This window comes from Carya illinoinensis, chromosome 9, assembly GCF_018687715.1.
Source record: "Carya illinoinensis cultivar Pawnee chromosome 9, C.illinoinensisPawnee_v1, whole genome shotgun sequence".
Lineage (NCBI taxonomy): Eukaryota > Viridiplantae > Streptophyta > Magnoliopsida > Fagales > Juglandaceae > Carya > Carya illinoinensis.
Genome location: NC_056760.1, coordinates 668,637 through 685,289, shown reverse-complemented (window position 1 = coordinate 685,289; position 16,653 = coordinate 668,637). Strand labels below are relative to the sequence as shown.

General features: G+C 36.3%; 3 protein-coding genes across 4 annotated transcripts; 2 read left to right on the top strand and 1 right to left on the bottom strand.

The window, feature by feature from the left end:
* Positions 1 to 146: 146 nt before the first annotated feature.
* On the bottom strand, positions 147 to 4,021 carry LOC122275064 (vacuolar protein-sorting-associated protein 37 homolog 1-like). The gene is made up of 7 exons (XM_043084005.1): positions 3,809 to 4,021; positions 2,696 to 2,920; positions 1,894 to 1,981; positions 992 to 1,031; positions 842 to 888; positions 634 to 754; positions 147 to 498 (listed from the first exon to the last, which is right to left on the bottom strand). The coding sequence occupies exons 1-7, from the start codon at positions 3,820 to 3,822 to the stop codon at positions 335 to 337; spliced, it is 699 nt and encodes a 232-aa protein (XP_042939939.1). The 5' UTR covers positions 3,823 to 4,021; the 3' UTR covers positions 147 to 334.
* Positions 4,022 to 6,786: 2,765 nt separating this feature from the next.
* Positions 6,787 to 8,807, top strand: LOC122275491 (protein RGF1 INDUCIBLE TRANSCRIPTION FACTOR 1-like). Of its 2 annotated transcripts, none has more exons than XM_043084580.1 (4): positions 6,787 to 7,116; positions 7,223 to 7,402; positions 7,547 to 7,762; positions 8,174 to 8,299. In XM_043084580.1, the coding sequence occupies exons 2-4, from the start codon at positions 7,229 to 7,231 to the stop codon at positions 8,177 to 8,179; spliced, it is 396 nt and encodes a 131-aa protein (XP_042940514.1). In that variant the 5' UTR covers positions 6,787 to 7,116; positions 7,223 to 7,228; the 3' UTR covers positions 8,180 to 8,299. The 2 variants fall into 2 exon arrangements, with proteins under 2 accessions (XP_042940514.1, XP_042940513.1); XM_043084579.1 differs by having other exon boundaries at positions 6,791 to 7,116; positions 8,167 to 8,807.
* Positions 8,808 to 14,407: 5,600 nt separating this feature from the next.
* On the top strand, positions 14,408 to 16,413 carry LOC122277295 (purine-uracil permease NCS1). The gene has a single exon (XM_043087247.1). It carries the CDS (start codon positions 14,571 to 14,573, stop codon positions 16,296 to 16,298), a length of 1,728 nt encoding a protein of 575 aa, XP_042943181.1. The 5' UTR covers positions 14,408 to 14,570; the 3' UTR covers positions 16,299 to 16,413.
* Positions 16,414 to 16,653: the final 240 nt, after the last annotated feature.

Below are 16,653 nucleotides of genomic sequence, written 5' to 3'. Positions count from 1 at the left end.
GTTTGCCTTTTGGAGGTAACAAACGATATCATACCAGAAATTCTGTAAGAAATAGAATAACACTTGTAAAGGTCAAACCAAGATTACTTTATTTGTTACCATAATTTTTTTTTTTTTTCATATAGCGCCTAGATCGAACAGAGGAATTCTTCAAGCAAATAATGAAGTTTCCATTAACAGCAGTGTTGGGCCGGATATGATAAGAATTAACATAATTGATATACAGGAGGAACGCATACAAATAAATCAAAATCACACCAATTCCATACAAAGAAACGATCGAAAAGTTATGTTCCCCAAATACACGAGTATACAATAATGTGTCCGTATCAATTCAACCAGTTGATGACGTTTTGGCTGCAAGGTGGACGAGTGCACGCCTATGGTAAGTAGTACGAAGCTTCTTGTATTTCTGGACAAAGGCCCCAAGATCGATTTCCCTCTCTAAGAACCGCCTGTGCAGGTTTTCAGATTCCTCCTCCGTCTTATTCATTTCCTCTGAAACAATTAAGCAAGTATTTCATATCTCTATTGAGGCATTTTTTGAATTATACTCAAGCTTGCAGGAGTAATGGGAAACCAACAATGTCCTACTATTACCCAATGACTCAAGCTTTTATTGTGATTGAATACCTTGAAGCCTTTGGAGAAGTGATGCAGGGGAATAGAATTTCAAACTCTCTTCCTTTTTTCTCTCGAGCGCATTCAGTTTCTCCTGAGCAGTAGCCAACTCTGTTGTCCGGATTATTCTGCACTGTAACATACAATCAAGGGGAGAAGGTTCATCAATCCATTCGCTATATCTTAAACAATAAAATGAAGGATGAGACTATAAGCTCACCTGGTTTCTAAGCTCCCTAATCTGGGGTTCCTTCTCCAAGTTCTCCCCTGATATAAAAGGCAGTAACATTTAAGATCTCTCTCACTGCAGTAGGACTACGTAAACACCCATTAAAAATAAATTGGGAGAGGGGAAGGGAAAGGCACTCACTGGCAAGCTGAAGAGTTTCCTTGCGAAGTTCATCTCTTAGCTGATGAGCCATAAAAGCAGGAGAAGGGAAAGAATTAGACGACATGGTGAACTAAAATATAGGAAACAACAGAACCATCAAAAAATGTCTTCATAATGCATAAAGAACATCAAATCCAAAAAGCGACAGGAACAGCCTATCCTAGTATTATTTGAATAGCGACAGGAATACTATTTTTGAACAGCCTATCCCAATGTAAAGGGCAAGAGATTTTATTGTCTCGTAGGAGTTACCAAAGTTTGAAAGTGAAAACCTACATAGTCGTTGCATCTGATACCCAGCCAAATATGAAGAAACCGAAGGTCAGACCAGCAAATAGAAGTCCCAATATTTGACCAAAAGTCCTGAATTTGACCAAGGTATTGCTGGCCCAAAAAAGTTGATTGGCATGTCACAAACATCTCTATCTTGATTTTGATGCAAGGGAATTTTTTCATGTTACTCCAAAAATAGTCGTCTCTTTGAGTATACATTACCCCACCACCTGTATAAATCATACATTTCTACTCATGCACACTGGTAGATTTCATCAAAGCAAACGGCAGTAATATGGGCAAGCCAGTTATCTGCCCTGACCTTTTCATACTTTGGGTGGAATGTGCAGTGATTTTTATTCATCCCCACAACAAGAATACATCTCTCATCATAGCCATGGTCAAATTATTGCAGGTTGAAAGACAAGTGGCCAAAAATGAGGAATAATTTAAATGGAAGTGTTCAGCAAACTAGATTTAACTAGAAGTGTTGGCAAAGTAGACTAGGAAACATACAAAAATCCAGATTTGAATGGATTTGCAATATATTGGAGAACTAAATCTGAGAAAATTCGTGGGATTAAGAGAGAGCATAATCCACAACTTACATTGTTTTGAGTTTTCACTTGATCAAGTGAAAGTAAAAATTGATGGTATGCATTTTTGTCCGATAAAATCCTCCGCAAATCATCAACACTGAACAAATTGATCGACAAAATAAGGAAATAATAGAAACCATAGAAGTGAAGTATGAATCTTATAATAAAATGTGGATGAGTTAACCATCTTTATGTGATGTGCTGAAGTAAATAAGAGAAACAAGCTTCAAATTAATGTGCTCCAAGCATGTACTTTATTCAGATTTCAATCACAACAATTAACAAAGAAAAAAAGGAATATCTAGCAATAACCTCTTATCATTTGGGCAAATATATATATATATATATATATTAACACTTATAAATTATGCATGAAATACGATTAAGAAAACATGCATTACACAGAGAACTTAATAGACCCAAAATAAAAATTATGCAACATAAAAAGTATTACGAGAAAACACTATTTCATTCCTTTTCAACAATCTTTAGACTATAAAATCTTAGAAAATGACGGATTGATTACAAGGAGCAGGCCCTAATGCCATACAATTTTAGCTTCCTACACTATACATATATTTGAAATTTCCAGTAGTCGAGAGCGTGATGCTTGACAAGCCCAAAAGCGTGTCTAACGAAGATTCCCCTTGTTCAAATTGCATGCCATACAAAGAAATGTAGATAACCAATAATCCTACAGTAATCTAAGAAATAAGGATTAAGAACCATGGAGCAAATATATAGTTGATGAAATTTGTACAGAACATAGAATATAAGAATAAAATGGTATCTTAAAGAACCAGGAACCTGCCTTTTGTCCTTCAAAACAGCTATAAGACCCGTGGTTTCAGTAGGCGACACGAGTGATGGTGAGTGTGGCCTGTCTGAAGGCCTATGCGAACTGAAGCTGCCAGAAGAAGTACTACCTGGTGTTCCTGGACGAGAAGAACTCGGGGAGCTAACCACGGACGGAGGATACCAAGACTGAGAAGAACCATCCTGTGGACGTGACTGAGATTGTTGATCCTGAGATCCCCTGCAGGTATAGATAGTTGAAGCTCTAAATGAAATAGCATACAACTATTGAAAAGGAAAAAAGAAACAAGCTTGATCCTTGTTAAATGGCATCAAGACAATATGTATTTCCTGCGATAGAAGAAAACTGCCAATTAAATATGATCGGTGTTTTCATAAGCGAGAAGCTCAGATTAAGCATGTGTAAGAGCATTCACATTGGCTTCATTAAAGTTATCTTTAAAATTTGATGAAAAGTATAAGTTTTTCATAAATCTAAAACCTTCCTATCCATAATCCCACATTGGATTAACTATTGAATTAATCAAAATAATAATATAATATTATTTTTTTAATAATAATATATATTTTTTTTCATTTTTAGCAATTAAACTAACTATAGGTACATTAATAATTTAATTTTATACTTGGGGCTGACCATAAATCCAAAACTGAAATGAAACTAAGGTTGCATGGGAAAAAAAAATGAGAGAGGAAAAATAAAGTACAATAGTTGGGAATTAAAATGTAGTAAAATAATTGGTTGATGAGTGTATAGTAACCCTTCAAATTTGAAAGAACCTATAGATTTACTGTAGCTCAAAACTCTCTATTTCTCATTTGATGAATCCAATGCAGCTATGATTTATACATATTCGTCACTTTATACATTTGGCTTAGCTTTTGATGAAGCCAATACCAATGCTCTAACTAAGCAGGAAGACCCATCATTCAACGTATCATCGTCTTATTCGAAACGTAACGGCGGACTACACCTTAATTTGATTAAACGAGGTGAGATAAATTAATTTCTAGGAGCTTCAAGAAAACCCTAATCTCAATGAAATTAAAACCCAAAAAAAAAAGGAAACGTGGTAAAAAATAAAGGAAATGCAGAGACGAAAATTACCAAAAATTGAACATCGGGAGAAGGAGAAGAGAAGAGAGGCTTCGATTGCCGGTTAAATCAATCTATGAGAAATCCGCAGCGAGGGAGTTCCGAATGATGCAGACAAAACGATCCGCTGCTTCTCTCCAAGTAAGACTTGTAGCTTTCGCCACGCGTCGTCCGTCGCTCCAAGTAAATCATTTAAGAAAGACTCTCGGGTTGGGAGGTCACCTGGACCCGTACGGTACGCGCCTTGAGCAAATTAGAGCTTATCCTCTTCTTCTAATGGGCCGAAATCGTATGGACAAAGCGAGGTGAGATTTTTACGATTTGGAAAGTTTAAGCTGTGTATAAATGTAAATCGTTCTAGGGATGCTATTAATAATTTCACATTATATATTTTAAAATTACTTTTTTATTATTTTATTTTATTTTATTTTTTTAAAATTAATTAAATTGTTCTATTTATCATCTATATACTATATATTTATTATAAATAAAATAAAATAAAATAGATATAGTATGTTGCGTATAGAAATGATAAATAAAATTATTAAATAATTATGCATAAATTTGTATATACCTTTTTAAAAAAATAAGATCCACTAAAAAAAACTCAATTTGTAATGGGAGATTTCACTGTTCTCAAAATATTTATAAGCCTTAAATTTGTATACATATTTTTTAGTCATGATGAAGTGGACAGATAGCAAATAAACATTCTAGTACTCGAATATCCCTCACTTGGTTTATAAATAAAATCTAATATTATAGATGGTATGTATTTTAAATAAATGTTAGATTCAAAATATTTATGTGTTATTTTGAGTTCTCATTCCAACTATATATTGGTCTCTCCTTCTACATGGATCTCTTGTCTCAAGCCTCCATGTTAGCGTCTAGAGTTAGACAAAAGTCACTTAGCCTCTACAATCTTATTGCTTGGAGTTGAAGATCTCTAAAGTGCAAAACTCCTCTTTCGAGTAACTATTTCTTTGAAATATCACGAGATTAAAAGATGAATACCAATTCTCGCCGAGTTTGGATCTTAGCTTTATCAAATTATCTTCTTATAGGAGTTTTGCAGTTTCATTCATGATGTGGCATGCAGCCAGAGTCATCTCTTCCTCTTGCTACCGTGGAGCCAATATAAAGAGGAGTTTTATTATATACAAATAGAGTTATGTACTAATTTACGTATTAATACTAATTCTTTCATATTTAAAATTTAAATTAACATTATTTTTAATAAAATTTATTTGTTAATTAATTATATTAGATTGGTATATATATTAATATACAATTATATTTATAATTAGATTTTTCCTATAAAGAGAACCCATACCATTAAAATAAATATTAGAGAATTGATGGTGAACAATTTGAAAATAATCAAGTTAATTAAGGGACCATTTTTATATATAATATAAAAACTGAGTCACCTCATGTTCCATATATCTCGGCATGCAGGCACTTCTGTGGATGGCCAGCCGAATTAGGTGGCTTGCGATCATGCCGTCTCGAAAGATGCAGCAACGATCTGCGAGAGTGGCTTTGTGATGAGTTAGATGACGATATTGCATGCAAATACAGGCCAACTGCTGGAAATAACCAATTATTATTCTTATTTAAAATAATAATAATAATAATTAAAAATAAATAATCTTATTGGTAAAGTGTGGAGAAAATTGAAAGGCAACAAAGCAGCAGCTAGCTGGCGCGCATCTGAATTGTTTATTCCTGGGAATTAGCATGACCCTCTCATTATCTACTCTCATAAAATAAATTAAAAACGCCTTTGCCAATTTAAAGCTATTTATTATGTTTCATAATTTGCAAGTATTCACGAACTAAATAGATATATACACTTAAAAAAAAACTCCCTCTCTCTAGATCTCTTTCTCTCTCTCTATATATATAATTTAATTCACAAATAAATTATTAAATTACCAGCGAAAATGAGTTGAACACTTTTTTAAAAAAACTCTCTTTAAATTAAAATTATAGAATAAATTAATAAAAATAGTGGAAGCTGGGGCTCATCAAGTGGATTATCATATTCAAGTTCCAATGATCCTCATCATTTTCTCTTCAATGGGCCATAATTTGAATGGTTACCACCAATCTTCAATGAAATGCTGGATCCCATATGGCACTAAAGATGCCGGCAGCATCTCATTTTATTTTATTCATTCTTTTCTTTTTTTATTCGTTCAAAGTCAGTATATGTTCATTACAGTGCTCACAATATTAATAAATAAATACCTAAACAACTCACCACTCTATTGTTTGCATGATAATACCCATTCTCCTTTGACATGACATGCGGCCTAAAATGAACATCTAAGGACAAAGCCCAATGTGTGTAAAAAAGTTTCCTGCAATCAATTGCTAGCAAATGATCTCATGGTTGAAAAACTTGACCCGAAACACACCCATTACGCTTTTAAAAAAACACCACACCCATCAAAGGAAGACTCTGTTGGAGACCTCAGACCATCATCGTAAGCAACTTTCCAGTTTTCTCAATTTTGGGCTTAAAATAATAGTTGGCACGATAATTGACAGCTTTTTTTAATCGAGTTTTTATTTTTTGCAATTTGTGGGTTTTATTATATAAACAAACATATATCCAATTGACTTTTATTTTGAAAAAATATAAAGCATAAAATATAAAATAATAATAATAATAATAATAATGATAAAAATTTACAATTTGGTCAAATAATTGTCATTTGTTATGCCCAATAGCATAACCCAAATAAATATATTCCACAACTTTTGACATCATCCGTTTCAATAGGCGTACCTATTTAAGAAGGAGAAAGCAAGTGTAGGGTCCACCTAAGAATTGATGGCCCGGATAATGCCACGTGGGAGGTAAATACACGTGGCAAAAAAGATGGCGTGGATTTCTTATGAGTGAACAGCTCTTGGAGCTTATGCGCAGCCAAGTGGCGGACCTCGTGCCAATGTAAAGACTCAAGGAAAGATGCAAAGTAGCGTAAGAGCCAAAACCCACCTATCTCTGTCTATTAATCCAACGGCTGCAGGTAAACTCCAGCCACAGCATCTGCACTCAGCCGTCGAGTGCCTAGGCGATGCCGCATTACCTTGTGAGACAGTGTCCCTGTCCCTTGTTCTTGAGCGTTGTTGTGTTGTTCTAAGTCGTGGGTCGTTTAGCTCCCTCCGTCCCTCTCTCTCTCTCTCTGCAAGTCCCTCCGTGATTTCTCTCATTGTGGCTATTACATTGTCCTGATCCGGTGAACCCAACAGACAAATTCACATTCTATCAGATACCCATTTTTGCACATCCATCTCTGCTAATTGTAATACTAATCATTCTCTCTCTCTCTCTCTCTCTCTGAATGCGTAGCATTCTGTAAGTAATCACTCTTTCTCATTATCATTTTTGGTTTTTTATTTAAAAAACAGGACACAATGTCGGTTCCTCCATGGCTAGAGCCATTGCTAAGCACTTCATTTTTCTCCGTCTGCCGGGTTCATAGAGATGCCGCAAGGAGTGAATGCAACATGTTTTGCTTAGACTGCAATGGCGATGCTTTTTGCTTTTATTGCCGTTCTTCACGGCACAAGGATCATCATGTCATTCAGGTATAGTGTGTGTGTATATATATATATATAGAGAGAGAGAGAGAGAGAGAGAGAGAGAGAGAGGCTAGGTAGTCACATTTTCATGCATCAATATTTTCAAATAACGCAATTCCTTCAATTATTAGTTATTTTCTGTTTCTACAGATAAGGCGATCTTCATATCACGATGTGGTGAGAATTGCAGAGATTCAAAAGGTATTGGATATAAGTGAAGTTCAGACGTATGTGATAAATAGTGCCAGAGTTATGTTTCTGAACGAGAGACCTCAGCCAAAAGCTGCTAAAGGGGTTGCCCACATCTGTGAAATCTGCGGTAGGAGCCTCTTGGACCCATTTCGTTTTTGTTCACTTGGCTGTAAGGTTAGCATTTTTTTTCTCCATTCCCTCTATAGCCTCGCACATTGTTCTCATCGATCATCAACATTATTCCCAACTCATCCTATTGCCATACCCATCAGTACCTAATATGAATTATATATATATGACCCACGTTCACAGACCTATCACCCTCACCATCGTTATATGATACCCCATCGGTGATCATTACACGAAGCTGCTACCATATTATTCATTTCTCATTATTCATATGCATATAATATAGTGCATGTATATAGGAAATGCCATGAGTTGCATCACATGATATTAATATATATATATATATATATATTTATACGGCCATTAGCATCGGCATCAGCATGATCGCCATGATCCAGCAATTCGCATCATCATCGATCATCCTCACCATCAGCTATTAAATGAATTAGCTTGTAGGAATAAAGAGAAATGGGGATTCAAGCTTTAAGTTAGAGTGTAAAGATGAAGAGCTAGCAGTGGAAAGAAGGGAAGGGATAGAAAGGAAACCAGTCTCATCAAGATCAGAGGAAGAAGAATTGCGTGAAGGCACACAACAAGACATTTCCCCGACCACGCCTCCTCCACCTCCTTCTACTGCAAGGAGATCAAGAAAAGGCATTCCTCACAGGGCTCCCTTTGGATCCTAAATAATTTAACTCCATCCAGAAAATTTACTTACTTTTTATTAAGAAAAAAGTACATTTTCATGAAACCCAACTTATCTTGCACGACCGACCGACCGACCATGCATTTGGGTTCTTTTTCCGGAGTAAGTCTTGGGTGGGAAGGAGGGGGGTTTTTGTCCAAAAGACAAAAAAAAAGGTGAGCAAGAAAGTATTCTCTTTCGGGGGAGGGATATATGGGTCCCAAGCTACCAATTCTCTCTTGTGAAGAAGCAATAATGCAGAATTGTTATTGATAGTTGCAAGGTGTACATCGTCATTAACAAATTAAAAAGCAAGTCTTCGTGGAGTCCGTTTTATAGTTTCCAAAGGTCCCACCACCCACATGGGCAGTTTACATAAAGAAACAAACATCTTTTTAATTTTAATTTTTTTATTATTATTGTTTAATATTACGTGTAATGTGCAGTTCAACTTTGTAAGAGCGAGTTTGGGCAGAATCCACTAATTATATTAATATATATAAATATACATAGTGTTGTTTGACCTTTTCAGTTTTCTCATTGTCCATATTGAAGAATGGTAATTTTGCCGAAGATTATACGTATCCATGGTCATGGCGGCAGTGCAGTTATTATTATGAATCCCTGGATGATCGCGTCTTCCCACGAGCTAGCTCAGCCTCAGGGGATAAAGTCTGAGGAGAATTAATATTTGAATTTTTTGTTGTGCAAATGTAGTGCCACCATTTTAAAAAAAGTGAATTAATACAAAATTTATATAAAAAAAAATTATTTTTTTAACCGTAAATTTTATTTTTTTTTTAAATAATTTTATAGTATTTATACACTCTATGACTATACATAACATTACTCAAATTTGAATATATATAATAAGGATAAATGATTTAAGGAGAAAATGGCTTTGTGACACACACCGACGCGAGCGTCCATCCGACCAAAAACTAAACCAACCGCAGAGATAATATAGCACAATCTATAGGAATGACCAACATACATGTTTATAAAATGTTGAAAAGCAAATTAAGAGTGAAATCAGGAATGTACGTACGTGTCGCCAATTCAATTATTGCTTTATCATTGATATTAGACATACCAAAATTTAACTACTTTGCGTACCCAATTGTCGAACCACTGATGAATTCACCCAAATTGGACCTGTCCAACAGCCTTCTACTCTCTCTCTCTCTAGGCAAATAACTAATTAATATAGAAAAATGATACATAACCTCCACACACCACATTTTTTTAATTTATTTTTATATCAAATATTTAAGATATGGATAATAAATACTAATACGTAATTAGTTTAAGAAGAAAAAATTAAAAAAAAATAATATATAGAGGTTGAGAAGTTATGTAGTATTGCTCATTAATATAAAAGACAGAATAATGCTAATTACAAGTTCTAAATATACAAATTTCGCGTAAGTCATTTATAAAAAAATGGGTGTTGCTAAAAAAAATTAATTTTTCTTTTTATATAATTTTTTAAAGTGAGATTATGTAAAATTTACCTATTTAAAATTTGTATAAATTATTTTTATAACAAATACGATAGATTGGCAACAGACCCAATTACTATTGAGTAGGATATCACCCGAGATCAAAACCTCAGGCCCATCAAGCACGCACAAAAGCCATGCATTGCCCAACACTAATACTGTAAAAATGGGTTGTGGCTTAATAGGGCCGATTTTTGGGTCAACAACAAGGGGCTGGGCTTTCTTGGCGTCGCAACTAAGGTTAGTTCGATTTATGCTTGAACTCCAGAGTATACGTGGCAGGCATTGTTGGCTGCATTCTGGTAAAGCTTTTGACAAGTTTCTGGTGAAAAATACTAGAATGAATAACCTTAATGCTATTCCAAAAACACTCACATTAATAATAAATACAGAATAACCATTTTAAAACATTTTTTTTTTTCCTGTTATTTTAACTTACTCTAAAATTTTGTTGTCGAACTCTAAGAACAAAAACTTCTATTTATTTGATTTTGGGTCTGTCCTTTTCAAGCCCAAGTGCAAAAGCTGAGTTTTTTTTTTTTTTTTTTTATGTGCTTTTATATTTTCCCATAAAAGAAAAATATAATTGCTGACAACCATCAGGGCCTCCATAGTCAACCCTATGTACGCATTATAAACAATATTATTAATGGTTCTTTTTTTTTCTTCTTCTTCGTAAATTCGTAGTCTTCAAGTTAGTTGAGTAGTCCATGGCCTGTTTGCATTAAAGAAATGTAATCCAGCTTAGAAAGCAAACGTGCTATTAGATTAGATGCAATTTGGAGTAGCAGCGCCTGCACCGCACCGGAGAGCACGTGTGGAGCGTATAGGGCACTAACTAATCACCCACATGCACTTTTACATCTTGATCTCTTCCTAAAGGAGTTGTGCTACTTCGTTGTTTTAGTTTAGCACTTCAAAGGCGCGTGAAAACGGTGGCCCTTCAGTTTTGTGAAGAAGAAATACTAGTTTGTTATAAACTATCTTGAATTATATGACCACATTTATCTAGTCGTCAAGTGCATAGTGCTAGTATAGTGTCAGCATAGTACTGCATAGTAACTGGCATAGTAAATGGCTGACATAGCACAGTGCATAGTGTCAGCATAGTACTGCATAGTAACTGGCATAATGAATGGCCGATATAGCACAGTGCATAGTACCAGCATAGTACTGCATAGTAAGCTAGCATAGTTCCCTTTGTACGCCTATATATATCGTTGAATTCTTTAAGAAATTCATAAGTTTCATAACTTCTCTGAGTTCTATCTCTCTTTCTCCTTTTAGAAAGTTTTATAATAAATCTATCTCTCTCTTTACTTTTCGATAGTTTCATAACACGTTATCAGTACAAAAGTTCTGACGATTTTGAAACTAGTTGTCCTCTACTTCAAGTAAGTTTTTTAATATATTTTTATATTCCTGATTTATATATGTAAAAAATGTCAAATCTTATAAAATTGAAATTCGTTGCTCTTGACATTTCTGAAAAAAATTATTTATCTTGGATCCTTGATGCTGAGATCCATCTGGAAGCAATGAACCTGGGAAATACAATTAAAGAAGGAAATCAAGGGTCCCTGCAGGACCGTGCTAAGGCAATGATTTTCCTTCGGCACCATCTTCATGAAAAATTAAAAACTGAGTATCTAACGGTGAAAGATCCACTTATTTTGTGGAATGATTTAAGGGAGAGATATGAACACCAGAAAACTGTAATCCTCCCAAAAGCTCGTCATGATTGAATGCACCTGAGGTTGCAAGACTTCAAGAGTGTTAGTGAGTATAACTCTACACTCTTTAAAATTAGCTCGCTATTGAAATTATGTGGTGAAAAAGTCACTGATTATGACTTGTTAGAGAAGACATATACTACTTTTCATGCCTCGAATGTGCTTCTGCAGCAGCAGTATCGAGAGCGAAAGTTCAACAAATATTCTGAACTTATATCTTGTCTTTTATTAGCTGAGCAAAATAATGAGTTTTTGTTAAGAAATCATCAGTCACGTCCTACTGGTTCTATATCATTTCCTGAAATGAATGGTACTAGATTTACATCATTCCCAGAAGCGAATGGTGCATCTTTTCAAAGAAAACGAGGGTGTGGACGTGGTAGGAAAAACTATGGAAGTGGAGGTCCTAGAAGTGACCACACTAAAAGGGACAATAATAGATATACACCGTACCACCAGAAGTGGTTCAACTCAGAGAATGGCAAAGGTCCCCAAAACAAATTTTTAAATAAAGATGAAAATGGATGCCATAGATGTGGTATGACTGGACATTGGGCTCGTATCTGTCGTACAGATAAGCACTTGGTTGACTTATACCAATCTTCTATAAAAGAAAACACAAAAAAATTTGAAACAAATTTTACTGAACCATCATATGCTTTAGATTCTATAGATGGAGAAGAGTTCATAAAAACTGCACATATTTGAAATATAAATCTGAAACCCTTGCAGCTTCAAGGGGAAGATGGATGATGTTATTAGTCATGAAATACCATCTTTTAATACAATTAATATTTCAGATTCATATTATGGGTTTGATATGAAGTGTGCATTATTAAAGAATAAATGAAAGAGAGCACACAGAACATCTACCAAAAGATAGAAACACAAATATGAATAATTGTAAAATATTATTTTATTATCTTGAAGCAAGAATTACAGAAATTTAAGGCACTTTGCCTCATTCTTCAAATGCTCTTGTTCTTCAAGAATCTGCATGGCATCCCTATCTAAAGCGGTAGGCAATCGAAAAGAAGATTTAAGCAAGGATTTTAAATTCCTATTCTCTTGCTTTATTGATTCTATCTTCATGTTGGACTCCAGAAGAAGTCGCTGAAGTATAGCAATATTCTCGTGGAGATTGTCAACTCCACAAGTTCTGGATTGCAGTCGCTGAGAAAATGCGACAATGGATGATGAGTATCGGGTACCGAGACTCACAAGCTCATAGATAGCTTCATTATCTGACCTATGAGTCAGATCATTATATTGCATAATAGCACCTGTGGTAGAAGCAGGTACAGCTGATGAACAAGGTGCAGAGTACCTCATATATTGGCCATGAGAAGATCGCTGAGCCATTGTAGGATAAGAATGCAGAAAGAGATTGCAGAGTAAAAATGCAGTATGATTACAGAAAAGTGAAGAAGATGTGATGCGAATGAAGATGAGCTGAATATCTCTTTTATAGAGAAAATTATGATACAGCATCTCTCGTGAAGCAAGAGAAAAGAGACGAAATATAGCTTCATAGCTCTGCGGCGCCTGACAGCACGCCTGACAGCTGCGGTGCCTGACAGCACGCCTGACACCTACAGAGGAGTTGAAAATCCGCGGTGCTTGTCTGATTTTAAAAAGGCTGGCCACCGTTTTTATTAAAAAATGAGGTTAGCGGTTTAATATTGATGAATTCTCCACTAACTGTGTTATTTACAAGAACTCCAGAAGAGTACAACTCCAGAAGAGTAGTGATGAGCAGAAAGATCCATTGTGATTATTTTATCAACATGGATCAAGTCCATAGTTAGTTGGATGTACAGATGCGAGTTATCTTTCAGATACACATAAGAAGATCATTGCAATTCATTAGAAGAAAGTTGAAATTGATATCAAGAAAGTACGGTCAAGTAAAAATCTGGCAGATTTATTCACTAAAGCACTACCAACTGCAACATTTAAGAAGATTATGCAGAACATTGGAATGCGGAGGTTTGAAGACCTGTTATCATGCACTACCAACTGCAACATTTAAGAAGATTATGCAGAACATTGGAATGCGGAGGTTTGAAGAGCTGTTATCATGCACTTTTCAGGGGAAGTAATGTCTTAAAGACTTGTACTGATTGTACTCTTTTTCCTTCGCTAAGGTTTTATCCCACTAGGTTTTCCTTTGCAAAGTTTTAATGAGGTAATCCTAAAGCACTCGGCGATACACATGAATACTGTACTCTTTTTCCTTCGCCATTGGTTTTTTCCCACAAGGTTTTTCCTTGGCAAGGTTTTAACGAGACATATTCTTTAAATATGGTCATCCAAAGGGGAAGTATTATAAACTATCTTGAATTGTATGACCACATTTATCTAGTCGTCAAGTGCATAGTACTAGCATAGTATCAGCATAGTACTGCATAGTAACTGGCATAGTAAATGACCGATATAGCACAGTGCATAATGCTAGCATAGTACTGTATAGTAACTGGCATAGTGAATGGCCGACATAGCACAGTGCATAGTACCAGCATAGTTCCCTTATATATATATCGTTGAATTCTTTAAGAAATTCATAAGTTTCATAACTTCTCTGAATTCTATCTCTCTCTCCTTTTAAAAAGTTTTATAATAAATTTATCTCTCTCTTTACTTTTTGATAGTTTCATAACATAGTTTTTATTTTTTATTTTTTAATCAAGATTTAAGTAGAAGAAGAAGAATGGTAAGGGGTTTGTAGTTTAAAGTTGACAATCCAACTCAAGATACCAAAAAGTCATAGACGACACCTCATACTCGTAGGACTCCGCGGAATCCTTCACTTCCACACAAAATATGAGAGCGACGTTAGCCCCATCGGGATCCCCACCACAGACAATTTCATCCTCCAAACTCAAAAGATACCACAGATACTGTAGCCATCTGAAATTACTTTTTGAATCATAATGGTGTCCAAGTGTCTCGCCCTCTGTCTGGACCATCTCCATCTCCATCCCCACCCTTCCTTAACCTCTGCCACACTCCAAAATCCACGGCCGTCCCACTTACTCATCCATCCTCCATTCACGACAACCTTTATCACCAAATTTACGGTCACCCATCGGCAACTGCAGCCTTGTCTTCCAAGAACGAGATGCTCCATTTTCACCCCCATGGCTAGTTCAATCCATTCCGCTCCAAGCCCCAAGTTTGATGAATTTGAGCCCCATCCATCTCTTACCAATGATGATCTCAAACCAACTACATCCCTTGAGAGGACTTTTGCCTGGTGGGAAATGGCTTGTCTTTGGATTGGTCTTGTCGTGGGTGTTCCATCATACTACCTTGCCGGTAGCCTTGTTGATCTTGGCATGGCTTGGTGGCAAGGGATTGCCACAGTTGTTGCTGCCAATATTATTCTCCTAGTCCCATTAGTCCTCACCGGTCACCCTGGCACCCGATACGGTATTTCTTTTCCAGTCCTTGCTCGATCCTCTTTTGGAATCCGCGGGGCTCACATCCCTACTCTACTAAGAGCCTTGGTTGGTTGTGGTTGGTACGGCATCGAGACTTGGATTGGCGGCGAGGCAATTTTCCTCCTCCTGCCAAAATTCCTCAAAGAATCAACCCTGTCTCAGGTTTTACCTTGGCTTGGTACTTCTCCTCTCGAATTTGCTTGTTTCATTACTTTTTGGCTAGCCCAATTGACCACTGTTTGGAAAGGAATGGAGGGAATCAGAGTGCTTGAGAAGTACTCGGCTCCAATCCTAATAATACTCACTTCTTGCCTCCTCATTTGGGCTTATGTCAATGCTGGTGGTTTTGCGTACATGCTGTCCTTATCCTCTAGGCTCTCCTCCTCACAGTTTTGGTCCCTCTTCTTTCCTTCACTCACCGCGAATATTAGCTTTTGGGCCACTCTTGCACTCAACATACCCGATTTTACTCGATACGCTAAGACCCAGACTGATCAAATCATTGGTCAGGCAGGTCTTCCAATCTTCATGGGGGCATTCACATTTGTTGGCCTGGCCGTGACCTGCTCCACCAAAGTAATATTCGGCCGAGTTATATCCAGCCCAATCCAACTTCTTGGAGAAATAGGAGGATTCACGACCATGATCCTTGCTATTTTCGGGATTAGCTTAGCCATCATTACTACCAATATTGCTGCCAATGTTGTGGCTCCTGCCAATGCCCTCGTCAATCTCAGCCCCTCAAATTTCACCTTCAGAAGAGGAGCTCTTCTAACAGCATTGCTGGGAATTGCTTTTCAGCCCTGGAGACTTCTTAAATCAAGTGAGAGCTTTGTTTATACCTGGCTAGTTGGGTACTCTGCACTTTTGGGTCCAATTGGGGGCATAATATTAACTGATTACTATCTTATCCGCCGCACAAATTTGAGTATCAAGGACTTGTACTCGGTGAGTCCTTATGGGGCTTACTATTATTCGGGAGGCTATAATTTGGCAGCAATGGTGGCCTTGGTCCTTGGGATTTTGCCAGTGATTCCTGGTTTCCTGCAAAAGATTGGAATACTATCTTCAGTCCCAGAGAGTTTTGGTGTCATCTACAACAATGCCTGGTTTTTTAGCTTCTTCGTTGCAGGTTTTCTCTACTGGATTCTGTCCCGTTTTACGGGAAAACAAAACAAGTCCCTACCTGTAGATCCCCTTCTGCCTTCTGCAAACTAAGTTTGTACTAGTACCACTTTTTTTTTCCTTTTTTTTTTTTGGGACATTGTAATTAATTTGTGTACTTCGTAAACATTTTTAATGTCACTTGATATCCAGTCTTAAGCTCTTTGTTCGTCTGTGACGTCCACAACCCTAAGTCGTCCATACGTTGTCACCTTGAATTTCTTGTTGTCATCTGAAGGAGTTCGATCTTACGATATTTTAGCGGGAATGCTTAAAGTTCTGCAAAATGGAAGAAACCTTATTGCTTGGTAGAATTCTTACTCGAGGAAACTGGCTTTATAAACTGATCTACTACTCGTCTGCTACTGACTTATCTCTGTTGCGTTAGGCCTTCATTTCGACTGCACTT

What these genes read in the sequence shown, in the direction of transcription:
- LOC122275491 (XM_043084579.1), top strand. Translation starts at nt 7,229, where the DNA reads ATGTCGGTTCCTCCATGGCTAGAGCCATTGCTAAGCACTTCATTTTTC. An exon ending in AGGATCATCATGTCATTCAG is followed by an intron (nt 7,403 to 7,546) that starts GTATAGTGTGTG and finishes CTGTTTCTACAG; the next exon opens with ATAAGGCGATCTTCATATCA. An exon ending in TTTGTTCACTTGGCTGTAAG is followed by an intron (nt 7,763 to 8,166) that starts GTTAGCATTTTT and finishes TAAATGAATTAG; the next exon opens with CTTGTAGGAATAAAGAGAAA.
- LOC122275064 (XM_043084005.1), bottom strand. An exon ending in GCTGTTTTGAAGGACAAAAG is followed by an intron (nt 1,982 to 2,695) that starts GCAGGTTCCTGG and finishes CAATTTGTTCAG; the next exon opens with TGTTGATGATTTGCGGAGGA. An exon ending in GGAAACTCTTCAGCTTGCCA is followed by an intron (nt 889 to 991) that starts GTGAGTGCCTTT and finishes CTTTTATATCAG; the next exon opens with GGGAGAACTTGGAGAAGGAA.
- LOC122277295 (XM_043087247.1), top strand. Translation starts at nt 14,571, where the DNA reads ATGGTGTCCAAGTGTCTCGCCCTCTGTCTGGACCATCTCCATCTCCAT.